This window comes from Nicotiana sylvestris, chromosome 12 (genome assembly GCF_000393655.2).
Source record: "Nicotiana sylvestris chromosome 12, ASM39365v2, whole genome shotgun sequence".
Lineage (NCBI taxonomy): Eukaryota > Viridiplantae > Streptophyta > Magnoliopsida > Solanales > Solanaceae > Nicotiana > Nicotiana sylvestris.
In genome coordinates, this window is record NC_091068.1 from 67,380,202 (window position 1) to 67,393,570 (window position 13,369).

The following is a 13,369-nucleotide window of genomic DNA, read 5'->3' on the forward strand; positions in this document are numbered from 1 at the left end:
GTCGATGTATATAACTAAATTCTGATGTAAAAAGAATAAAATTAAAATTGAAGAGTGAAGAAAATATACTAGTTAATGAGTAAAGAAAATTATCATAATTTTGAACTTATTAGTAAAATAACCTTAATCAAATAACAAAAAAGTACATTATAACACTTTTATTTATCATAATTATTTGTATATGTTATATAGGAGTATCTACTACTACTGCTAATAATAATAACAATAATAATAGTTTAAAAATAATTTGGGGCCTTCAAATTTTGGGGGTCTAAGGTGACGACCTCACTAGCCTAGCCTTAGAGCCACCCCTGGGTCAATATTGACTCCAATTTTCTGGAGAAAAGCACCAGTAGGAAGTCTTTCATAATGAAGGAGCCAAAAGAAGGTCTTGATCTTGTTAAGCACTTCGAGGTTCCAGATCCAGCTGAAGTTTTTGGTGGAGCTAGCTGAAGTAGAGAGGTTTTTGGAGTCAATTAAATGGTAGGCTGATCTAGTGCTAAAAATATCATTACTGGTAAGCCCCCATATCGTTTTATCCTTTACTACTGGCTCTGGGAATGATGGTGGGCTTGAGGGTGTTGATGACATTGTCCAGAAGAGTGATGGACAGAGAAGAAGTGTTCCAGTTATCATTGTTGTAAACACTAACAAATTTAAGAGAGTAATCAACGGGGTTGAGGGTCCCTCAATCATGCTTCGAATGGAATTGTTATTAGGGATCCAAACATCATTAAGGAAAGTAACTCCATCACCTTTAAAAATATTCCAGCCTTGGAGAATACACTGCCAAATGGGGGACTTGGCTGTTTTAGGTATTTGAGTCCGATTGCAGTATTTGGATATCAAGACTCTAGCCCAGAGAGAGAGGTAGGTTTATGAAAAATCCTCTAGGCTAGCCCAATATGCAAGGCTTTTGTTCTTATACTCAGCTTTTTGAATACCAAGGTCGCTCGCACTTCTAGGCTTGTGACAGTCTCCCAACCTACAAAGTGCATTTTTTTCTTAGCAGGAGTAGTACCTCAGACGAAGTTCCTTTGGATTCTATTGATAAGTTTAGTAGTGTGGACAGTGACGGAGGTAGGATCTCAAGGAAAGAGGGTTCAAAAAAAAAATTTGTAGTTAGTGGGAATTGAACCTATGACCTTATGAAGGTTTTGAACTCTCTTGACCACTAAACTATATTTTTGGGTTGTGTTAAGAGGGTTCAAAACTTAAAATATATAGAGTTAAAAAATAGATTTTGCCTTATATATACAGTATAATTTTTCGGCGAAGGGGGTTCGGGTGAACCCCTTTCCGCCCCTAAATCCGCCACTGAGTGTGGGATGACAGTTTTGTGAATTGTATTACATGGCTAGGAATACTACTAAGAAAGACTTTGCCACTGTAGCTTTACCTATCATGTACAGGTAACTAGTCTTCCAGCCAACCAACTTTGAATGCATGTTGTCTATGATGAATTCGAAGTTACTGTTAGTAGGCCTTTTGTGAAAAATTGGGAAGCTCATGTATTTGCCAAGGGAACTGCTAGATTAGATGGGGAGGTTGGCAGAGTGAGCTATGACCTGATCAGATTTGCAATTGGAAGAGAAAATGCTCTGGACTTTAATAAGTTTATTTTCTGACCAGAGGCTTCACTGAAGGAGTTAAGAGTATGAATGATGGTGCTACAATTTTTTGCATTTGCTCTGGCAAAAAGAGTTAAGTCCTCGACAAAGAAAAGATGAGAGATCTTAGGACCAATCCTGCTGATGCTAATTGGAAACCATTCCTTGGCATCAACAGCTCTGTTAATGAGCCTAGAGAGCCTTTCCATCCAAAGGATAAAGAGGTAGGGAGAGATGGGAATTCCTTATCTAATACCCCTGGTAGGCCTGAATGAATCAGTCTGTCCTCCATTAACCAGCTCGGCGGGAAGATGAGTGTACCATGAGAGAAGCAAGGAGGTCAACCTCTTTCAAATATACAACATGGATTCTGGCAATGTAGTTAGACTCTCATGTTGATCCAAATGAATCATCCTTTCAACGGAGGTAAATCTTTGTCTGCTAGGCAAGAGGATAGCAATTTTCAAATTCTGTCTCGGTAGGACATGTATATCTATTACTATGAAATTCATAAATGAAGTAGTTAATGGTACACAACTTCAACTTTTAAAAATTATTTTTCAACACAACTTCAAAAATTCTTTTGGCAAGTTTCAATCAATTCTATGTTCAAACGCTAGCGAAATAAATAAGATTGTTTCAATTATCAGAAATAATAGTTTTTGCATTTTATACATGGAAGCTATGTATATAGTACGTATGAATATTTCATTTTAGAATTTGAATTTTTTTATTTTTCACTTCAATTGATATCAATTTGCTCAGGTACGGATAAGTCAATGTACTTCAAATCCAAAAGTCCAATGTAGGATTTCTGTTATACAGGGGTTTAAATATTTAATTTGAATTGCAATGTGACCGTTAATATTTGCAAGATTTTTACTATTTGAGGGGTTTAAGTGTATAATTTTAAAACACAAAGAATACTTTTCAACCCGAAACCAAGAAAAGCGCTGAAGAGGACCAAACTATATATATATATATATATATATATATATATATTATAATAGAATGACATGTCCACACCCTAGCTAATTAACCTTTTTATCTGCAGCAAAAATATAATGAACCCACATGGAGGGTTTCTGAGTTAAGGATTTCCTCTAGCACCAGAAAGTAAAAAGAATTCACACTTGCTCTCCAGTGGAAAACTACAATCACATACAAATGACTAACAAGAATATGGCCATTGGAACAACCTCCAATGCCTTCTGCTATTTATCTCCCTAACAATCAATTAAACTTTACAATGATTATGTTATTAGAAACATATTTCCTTCTTACAAAATAATTCAAAACAAACAAAAAAAGGAATTGTTGATTACCAAATAGGCCCCCAAGGATACTCACATTATGGTGCAGTTGCACTTGGATTCAAGTTTTGGAGGATTCAAGCTATCACCTTTAATAGGAGCTCCCACAATGCGAGTTGTGGATTTGTCAGTTTTCTCATCACTCTCGGTGTTGGTGCCGTTTCGAGGAGATTTTGTGTCTGTATCCATCTTCTGCCTAGCCTTTAGTGAGGACTTAGAATTACGTCTACCAGAGGTTCTACCACGCGGATCCCTTCTATCCGAATTTGCTTTGCCCACTATAGTCACTGTGGGCCGCGAATCTTCAAACAAAACTGAATTCTCTTTTTCGATAGCTATGTTTGCAGCTCGATATGCAAGGTCATGTACAATGGAGCTACAAAACAGTATTGTGTCAGTAGCTTCTTCTAGTGTCAAGCTTCTCGCCTTATTTCCTCCTTGCCCCTCCAGTGTAACAGTTGATTCTTCTGTCAAAAGAGATGGATCTTCAGATACATAAGAGTAAACTGGTGGATATACACCTTAAACTTTCCTTAACGGGATTAAAGGATTGTAAACTTGATTCCCTAAGTCATTTGGTTCAACAGTTAATATAGCAGCCCAACCCCAAAAGGGAAAACCTTAACAAGAAAAAGCATATTTACAACGCAAGAAATATACATACCGAGAATGCTGTCTTTGTGATCCATGGACTCAGATTTTTCAACAGTCGCTACAATTTCATTGCCATCACCAGCCGCTGTATGCAAGGACTGCTCATTTAATTCATCTATGCTGCTCTCCGAGTGAAAGGAGCAAATATCAGATTGTGAATCAGGAGAAACATGGCCGTTCTCAATTTCCAGCTCAGATATTGCATCTAGTGAGCTCTGATTCAAAGAATCCACAACCTCCACTTTGTCAACGGAAGAATTTGAGACATCTTCCTCAATAAGATGAGTTTCAGAAATCAAACAACAAGGTTCCACTTTCACAGAATTGTCTGAGTTGCTTGCCAAGTTTTCACCATTCATAGATGAAGTGGACTCGTCAAAATTTGCACTTGACGGCACAGATCCTGTGGGATCCACTGACTTAGAGGAAATTCTACAATTATCATCACTCTCAACATCAGTGCAAAAGTTGTTCACTTTTGTATTTTCCCCATGCAGCAGTTGTTCTACCCGATCAACATTCTTTTGCAAGTGGGCAGAAGCAGATGTTTCAGAGAACTCTTCAAGGGAACTTGTTGTGATGCTTAAAGTTTGGACCGCATGACTTGAAGTTCCAGACAAGGATGAGTTGGAGCTTTGGAGCTTTCTATCACCCTGATTCCTATAATTTTCCAAGTCAAGTTTCCTTCCACTTAATTGCCGCTGGAAGCGAGACTCTGTCTGACCAGTGGAACCTAAGTCAATGGACGATGAAGCGGATGCACTGCCGTACCCAGTGGAGCTTCTCAAGCTGTTCGCAGTGTCTCTTACATATGATAAATCATCATAATTTATATTAGTGGCATAGAGTGTTCTGTTTTGAACAATGTTCCCTTTCCCACTACTTGATCTATTTAGCAGCACTGAAATACCTGCACCTTCTGGAATTTCAGTAATCAGATCAGGCTCGGAGCTAATGTTAGCATTGGGTGATTGAGCCATAGCTTGGCAGTTGGCAAGAGCTTGCACGCCTTCATCCACATGTGGATTCATAAAAGACTTCTCACCTGCATCAGGAGTCAATCTGGTATGGCAATCCCCTAATATATTCTTGCCAGTTGCTTCTGAGGAATCATGTGAATCACCAGCTGGCACAAAACCATCAACTAGTCTGTCTTCTAGGATTGCTGTCAAAGTTTCAGGAGAATTCTCACCAAGCAATTGTACTTCTGAACTACTGCAATCTGAACAAAGCTTTAGATCTCCATCAATTGTTTCAGTGTCACAGTACCACTGACCACATCTACAACACTGTACCGCATCTTCTAGAGCATTCATATGTGTCACATTGACATTCGAGTTCATGACTTCCAAGTCTGCTGTGATTTCCACAGCTTTATCATGTGGACTGCCAATTTCATAGCCAACAAGTTGAGAATCAACCATCAGGTCACCATCAAGTTCACCAAGCGGACTGCAAGATGCCCTATCATATATTTGCTTCCTAAGAGCTTCATTCGTAGCATCAGCCTTATCAAGGACAAAAACTTCCTCCTGTAAATCAGCATATGTTGTTTTTACTTGACCATTACCTATATCCTCCTGGTTTTGCTCACTTCCTTCAGTGTCATGCAGTGCAGTTGTAGCTTGATCGGAGCTAGCATTACTGCTAGTTGTGATAGACGAGTTTCTGGAAATCATAGAACGATGTGCGCCACTAGCTTTGCCCGCGTAGAAGGTTGAACTAGGGACACTTGACATGAGAGGCCTGAACATATTCTGGGGAGCTTTCCTTTGATCCTACAATGGGGTTGTGCATGGATGGACTTCAGAAAACATATTTTCTCAAGAAATTCAACGAGAAAGCTGGACATTCTCCCATGCAGTGATTATTTAGCTGCAACTGAGATTTTGTATGTGCTTAATCAGAAAAACTAAGTGCTGAGTTCCCTGCTATAATTTGCTTATTAAGTTCCATGCTTTTGGTGTTAGTGCAACACTGCTAGTTAACAGGCCTACAGATATCTTTAATTAGTTTGCTGAGGAGTTTCACTTGCACTGTGGTGATGCAATGGGTTAACACTTTCAGTTTTGCTAGTTTGAAGATGTTTACTTGCTAGCAATGCTACACTCACGTGGTTACTTCCCAAACAAAACTAAAAAAAATGCCAATGAAGGAAATCACAAAGTAACTTGGTAAGCGGAAGGACAAGCAGGAGCAAAAGGTTAGTTGATGGTCCTTGGCAACTATTCTTAGTCCTCTATTAAGTGGTGTGTTGGCTTTTGTTTGATTGGGTAACAAAAACCACCTAACTCAATTTTATTTGGGGTGCTTATTTACTACCTTGGTGTAAAAAGACATGCCTTAAACCACAAATGAAGCATCAATGGACAACAACATATGCAGAGAACGATGAAACATGAGTATGTACACAGCCTACACCTCATCTTCCTCATTCAAGGTGCATATAACAAGTATACTGCTCTTTGTAACTGTTACCCTTCCATTCTACGTTATATAACTATTATCTCAACTAAACCATAGTGACACACTTTATAAATGATTTTAAATATGATGCTGAGCACTCTAATATCAACCCATACCTGAGTTTGAACCTAGAAAAGAGATAATGTAGTGCATCAATCTTTCTTACCATGCTTAGATCCACTAGCTCCATTGGAAAAACATAACAAAAAATAAATGTAACAGACACAGTTCTTCATTTTATGGAGAACTTTGACAAAATATTTGTTGATAAATAATTTTAAGAAATTATTGTTAGTTGGAATAGCTAATTCTACATGTTAAACTAAACAAATAAAAAGGTAAGAATTAGAAAAACAAGTCTATTTTCAGTATGTAGTTGTTTTAAAATTTCTCAAAAGTTAACTAAGTTCCCAACTTGGCAACTTCTACTCACTTAATAACGATGAGGCTTTCCGAATTTTAATGCAAAGGAAATAAAATGAGAGTACAATAAAAATGAGTTTGCCTCTCAACTACCAACTAACATAATAAAAATTTAAAAAATAAGTTTGTTTCTTGATAACTTTCTTTTCAAGGAATATCGCTTATTGGAATTCAATAAAAGAATACCATATTTGCTACTCTTCCTTTCCCCTTCAAAGCGAGTCATTTGGTATAATAAATTGCACAATGAAAATGCAATTGCATGTATACAAAAAGATCCTTTGTAATAAAAACAAGAAAGGAAAAGCCATAATTTTCTCCATTTTTTATCCCAAGGCCAGTATGTTGCCATTCAATCTTTTATGCTTCATGGGAAAATTAAGATAAGGAAGAGAAATCTGGGAAAATATTTCAGCTTAAAGGGTTTAAAGGACGACCAAGCTTCGCTGGTAGAATAACCAATTATCCAACTAGACAGACACCTTACTCTTCTGTAATTCCAGATCCTAGACGTCACATTATAGTCCATCACCCGGTGCTATCAGTATTTCATTGATATAGTAAATTACTTCTGTCAGCAGATTTAGAAAATTTGAAAATACTATGGAGAAGAATACAGGTTCAGAAAGTACCAATTAAAAAAAAGGAACACAAATTTGGAAGATATTAGTGTGTGTGTGCGTGCCTTTATATTGTAATTTAAGAATATTGCCAGGATAGCTTCCTTAGTAAAATGTGGTACATCAAGGAGAGATGCTTATGCATGTTTCAAGTGTAATGAAAATGTTAAAGCTGTTAAAGAAGTTTTTAGGCATAAATAAACCAAAAATTGTAACTTCCAACACCATCGCATACTTCCTAAAATGTCAATATTTCTTTAAGCTTTCTACTTGCATTTTTGACAACTAGTCCCAAGCATTAAAAGGTACAGTCTAAAGTATACATGTCAGCTGGGGACCACCCAAAACCCATGTTTAGCACAAGTTGAGCAAAATGGTTCCATTTTCCAATTAACTGTACATGCTATTGACATCTTTATGAGAAAGCGATAGAGAACATTAATGCCAGGTTCATATTAGTGTTTCACATATTCGAGTAACTAAAAAGAATGGCAAGATTAGAAGGAAAGTAATATACCATTTGCCGGATTGCCATGTCAAAGGATCTCTTCGGAGCAGAACTTGAGGACACTACTCTTGTTGGCTTCTTTGAAAGGCCAAGAGCTTTCTTACTTTGAAATCCATTGATACTTCTTGGACCTGAGCGATCTGAACTGCTCACAGGAATGGATTGTAGAGAATCTATGTCATCATCACCAGACGATGCAACTGAACCTTTACTGTGAGAGCTAAAATGGTCACGTTCATGACTATGCGATGAACTAACACTTCGAGTAGCAGTCGGGGACATTGATTGTCTTCCAGACCTAGTTCCGCTTCTGGATGCAGGAGAGGATCCTCTCACATAGGAAGCAGGGCGATCACCCAGTGAAGTGCGAAGATTAGGAGGTGCCTCCAAAGAAAATCCTGGAATATTTGACTGCCATGCCCTAATCTTTGGTGATGCCGAGTTCCCTCTACCTGTCTTGACAGGAGAGGTGCCCCTCACTCGCAATGGAGCTGCAGTACCACTAGAACCTGTGCTCATCCTCCGAGGAGTTGGTGTAGAGGACCTTGGAGGAGGTGTTGAGATTTTATTAGGTGAGGGAGACGGTTTCCTTGTTGGAGTAGAATGCCGCAAGTTAGGTGGTGGACTTGAATGAGGAGCTGAAGATGGTCTCCCTCTTGATTGATTGGCAGTATAGCTAGACTTAGGAGATGGGCTAAGGCGATTTGGACTGGGGCTACCTCTACTACTTCTGTAACTCTTGTCCATCTGTCATTCAATCCATATGAAAGTTATTAAATTGATTAGCATTAAAACAGGAGCTCCATGCATTTGATATGGTTAGGTAGCATTTGGTATGTTATTTGACTATAGTTATTAATACAGTTCTCGAAAAAGGGAAAGGAAAACAGTCACACAACTAAAATGCTCACCGTTGACGATCTAGAGATTGAAATAGGTTGACTTCTAGGTCGGCCCCTCTGCTCAAGATTAGTTGGGCGTGTCTCATGACTCTCATCATCCAAAGAAGGAAAAAGAGGAGTGTCCGGAGGGGTCAATAACCTTTCATCAATAACTCAGCATATTAGGCATGAGGGGAATATTGAAGAACTTACACCAGCTAACAAGCATACTAAAAGAAATAAATAGTTATGTCTCTGAAGAAAAAGAGAATGCATTCATCAATCTAAAATTTTACTGTAGCCTTAGATTGAACAGAGCCTACACTTTCTGGCTCCAAAGCTTTGGGCTGTTAAACAAACATAAGTTTTTAACTAAATCAAAAACATTTATAGCAAGTTTTGACAAACATGTAGCCAGTGGACAAACTACGGATTTGAGTTCATTTTCAACATCTATGCACAATCTGACAGAATTGGGGAGAAAAGAATAAATGCATGAAAGATAAACATAACCAACCAGTCATAGTCATTCTTATCACCCTCCACATTAAGCAGGTCACTACTCTCTCCTCGAGCTGGAATTGATACTCCAAGCTTATAATCCGAAAAATACCTCAATTTAGTTGCTGCCAACAACAATGAGCAATATCGTCAGGCAAATTAAAGCAAGAACAACTTTCTGTGCTTCATAGCAAAATAAAGCTCTGAAATGTAAACAAGAATTTATTGCAAACATCTTACAAAATAAGTCGTCCAAGTCATCATTTGATTGAAGCAAGAAATTATCTCTTTCTCTGGTTTGCACCTCATTAAACAGGGCAAGATCATCATCTTTCTCCCTCAAATGAATCCCACTTTCAAGACTGCGCCCTCTCTTGTGATTTTCTGCCCTGAGCTCCCTTCCAGGAGAGCATCTCATAGCCGGTGAAGGAGGCATCACAGTCTCCGCTTCAGCTTACTCAATCAGTCAAACTCCCCCCAGGAGTCCAACACTAAAATAGCATATCATGTTCCCCATAAACAAAAATCGTGCAAAGACTTTCAACCCACTTTAACTAAAACCTCTCAGCTTTCACTTAGGAATCGAAAAGCTAACTCAAGTTTACAAGTAAATCTCAAAGTGGGAATTCAAATTACTCCAAACTACCTCTTCTACGTACAATTCACACATAGACAAAAGTCCTTGCCATATTGCACTTCAGTGTCTGAAACTAGCTAAAATGACCTCAATTCCAAACACCATAATCTAAGGCCAAAACTGAATCTTTAGCCACTAAGTCAACTCTATAACAAAATCTTGGCGACAAAACCACAGTTCAACTCCAAGTGATCAATCACTATAAGCGTGGATACTACAAAATCAAACAGGAATTCGCCCAAAAATGCACAATTACCAACCAGTATCCTCAAGAAACCTAACCCAATCACTAATTACACAAAAGCAAGTCAAATAACTGTTCCCCTTGAGCTTATAACCTCATCAAAACTGGAATTAGCATAAATAGAAGAAACCACTCAAACCCCGCTACTCCAAAAGCTTAGCTTGACACCATAAGCTTGAAACTTGAAGAAAAATCTGAGCTTGAAAGAAGGAAAAATCTGAGCTTGAAAGAAGAAAAGATCAAGAATCAGCAGAAACCCAAAGCTGGATCTGCAAGAAATTGTACAGATCAGCAAAATGAAAAGATGGGTTGTGAAATAAAACAAAAGTAAACCCAAGAAAGCATTTTTCCTAAAAATGCAGCTGAGTTTGTTGTGGATCAAAATAGAAGTAAACCCTAAGCAACCATTTTTTCCAATAAAAAATGAACACCCAAAAAAGTACCAGAAATGAAATTGCTGCAGAAGCAATTGATAAGGATGATGATGATGATTCTTGAGCAGTGGAACAGGCTTTTGGCTTTAGGGTTGAATAGTAATTTGCTGTTTTGCTTCTTTCCTTCTCAGCAACAACAAGTTTTCCCCTTCTTTTTTTTCTCTCTCTCTCTTTCTTTCTGCTATCTGATAGTTCCACTTTTTTTTTTTTTTTTTTTTTTTTAATTTGGATAATTACAGTTAGATAAGAGAATATTAGCAGCTAAACAGAGTTTGTTTGTGATGTTTGAGGTTATGGTGTGAGCAGAGTTTTGATGTTCATGAAAAGGTATGAAAAGCTAAACATCACAAGTCACACGTGAGTTTGTGGATGTGTTTTTACTACTACTACAAAGTACAATTCCCTAGGCTGTGGATCACTAGTCTTCACATCCTAATAATGCCTATGCTTTTCATCCGGAATTACTGTAATACTTTATCTATCTACTCAGTTGTTTTGTATTTTCATCAAATTCATCTCTTTACTTCTGTATTTCACCTTACGGGAGGGTTGTTGGATTGACTTATTTTAAATGTTTATTAGTATTTAAACATTATTTTTAGTTCTTGTAGTTTTTGCAATGTAAAAAGTGATTAAAGGCACTTATTTTTCGCATAAAAAGTACAAAAATAAGTAAAAAGCTAAATATTAGTATTATCAGAAGCGGATCCAGAATTTAAATTATATGGGTTCAATTTTAATATTTTTAACATTGAACCCATTATAATATGGGTTCATATCTACTATTTTTGCAATTTTAGTAAATTTTTACATACAAATTTTGACTCCGCATCAAAAGTTATGGGTTCAGTTGAACCCGTAAGTTATACACTACATCCGTATTACCACCTTATTACCAACATAATCATTGAATTTAAAGTACAATAATTAATATGTCTAATTTACTACCACCTCCTGTGCACTTTAACAGCTTGTTTGGATCATTGTTACATGTTCTATGGTATCGTATTGTTACTTTAAACACAATGTTTGTTTTGATTGTTACTTAAATTTTATTGTATCGTATCATTAAATCTGTTGTTACGTAACGACGAATTGTGTCACTTTATGTAACTAACAATCACTTGTCTTTTTCTCTCAATCTTACCCTTAATTATTGTTAAATATTTTTATTTTATTATTTTTCCTATCTTTTTATATAGCAATTTTATCTCGTATCATAATTTTTCTTTATAATATTGCAAGTTTATTACTATTCATATTGCGGGTGCATGATATCATGAAACGATGGCAAACGACACAATCTATCCAAACATTGTATTCATCAAATGATACAGTACAATACAATACAATACGATATATTATGAAAAGATAACAACCATCCAAACAAGTTGTAAGTGATTTTTTTAGCTCTTTTCACATACATTAAGGAATTTACATTTTAACATCAATTAACAACGAAATTGACCGTATTAACCTTAATTTGCTCCTTAAAAATATAACAAACAACTTCAAGGCTCTTTACTCCAATGGCAACTTTGGAAAGAAAAAGTTAATTCCTTCTTGATATCTGAAAAAATCAAATATTGTGGACCGCAAAAGATAGACCAAAAAATCACTTAGTAGACCGAGGGAGTATATGAATTTATATATCAATTTTAAAAAAATAAAACTTACATATTTATAAGTTACTTTAGAAGTATAATAGATCAGAATTTGTAGAGTCAAAGTATAAAACAAAATTAAAGTTCAAAATCAACAGAAAAAATCGCTTCACTCCGTAAATATAATACTTAAGTCATTTTTTAGTGAGACAGAGAGTATTACTTTTGATTAGACTGTTATCCTTCCACTGTTTAGTTTTAATTACACTCTCTTTGTTGGAGTTCAAAATATTTGGTGAATTAATGCAGATAAGATTTATTAATATTAGATAAACTTAGAAGTTGCCTTTGAGTGACTTTTACTTTATAGTGTGATTTGTTTTGCTTCGAACTTGAATTGTCATACATTCCATATATTGTTGGCGAGTATTCATAATCCATCTAGCCATACCTTGTTGGCGAGTATTTATTCTGTTTCCTAATATTGTTCTTGCATAGAATTGACGTATTTTACTGGTTGAATAATAAATAATATATTCATAATTATGATCTTTTAATTATTAAAACAAAAAATCGAATGTTGCATAAGGTATGGACGATATTGCTGTCATTTTTCATGTCATGTGCGAAAAAAAAGAAGAAGATATAATATAGGTATGAGTGGAGTACCCTCCAAGCTAGGTTTATGAGTCATGGGCTTGTAGCCTGTTTGGCCAAGTTTTTTTTTGCCAAAAGTGCTTCTTTTTTACCAAAAATTGAGGTGTTTGACCAAGCTTTTGGAAGGAAAAAAAAGTGCTTTTGAGGATAAGCAGAAGCAGTTTTGGAGAAGCAGAAAAAAGTAGTTTCTCTGCAAAAGCATTTTTGAGAAAAATACACTTAGAAGCAGTTTTTTAAAGCTTGGCCAAACACTAATTGCTGCTTTGAAGTACTTTTCAAACTAATTAGCCAAACACAAACTGCTTCTCACCAAAAGTATTTTTGAGAAAAGCACTTTTGAAAAAACGCACTTCTCAAAATAAGCTGATTTTTTCAGCTTGGCCAAACGGGCTATTGATCTTCATGGGTACAGAAGACCATTCTCTTATACTAAAAATAGTCGTTGGATGTATAATTCATGTATAACTGTACATAATTTATGTTTATTTGTTTTTGTATATAATCAATGTATTTATGTATATAGGATAGAAAAATAAATAATGAATCTGACCGTCTATTTGTGTAATAATTTCTTTATTAATTTCATATTTATCAGACCTAAATAATTAATTCAATTATTTTAGCCCGTAGTATTTATTCGGACTAACATGTATTGAATTTAAAATATAGTTCAAGTCATTTTATGGATTTAAATCAATAAATTTTGTATGCCTATAAATGTCCCAAACTTCAAGACCTGTTAGAAAATAGACATGTGGAGCTTCGAAAACTAGGAATGGCGAAGACGTTCATTTTCTTCCTTCGATCTTCCAAAATA

At 36.0% G+C, this 13,369-nt stretch overlaps 1 protein-coding gene across 2 annotated transcripts; it reads right to left on the bottom strand.

Moving 5' to 3' along the window:
- Positions 1–2,672: 2,672 nt before the first annotated feature.
- LOC104244098 (uncharacterized) lies at positions 2,673–10,643 on the bottom strand. 2 transcript variants are annotated; one of them, XM_009799408.2, is made up of 7 exons: positions 10,301–10,643; positions 9,217–10,074; positions 8,993–9,101; positions 8,506–8,635; positions 7,604–8,341; positions 3,588–5,355; positions 2,673–3,390 (listed from the first exon to the last, which is right to left on the bottom strand). In XM_009799408.2, exons 2-7 carry the CDS (start codon positions 9,410–9,412, stop codon positions 2,957–2,959), a joined length of 3,375 nt encoding a protein of 1,124 aa, XP_009797710.1. In that variant the 5' UTR covers positions 9,413–10,074; positions 10,301–10,643; the 3' UTR covers positions 2,673–2,956. The 2 variants fall into 2 exon arrangements, with proteins under 2 accessions (XP_009797710.1, XP_009797709.1); XM_009799407.2 differs by having other exon boundaries at positions 9,217–10,126.
- Between the last annotated feature and the right edge of the window lie 2,726 nt (positions 10,644–13,369).

Coding starts and splice junctions, on each gene's coding strand:
- LOC104244098 (XM_009799408.2), bottom strand. CDS start 9,412: ATGCCTCCTTCACCGGCTATGAGATGCTCTCCTGGAAGGGAGCTCAGG. Junction 8,636..8,992: donor GATAAGAATGACTATGACTG/GTTGGTTATGTT, acceptor TATTGATGAAAG/GTTATTGACCCCTCCGGACA. Junction 5,356..7,603: donor ACATGGCAATCCGGCAAATG/GTATATTACTTT, acceptor ACCCCATTGTAG/GATCAAAGGAAAGCTCCCCA.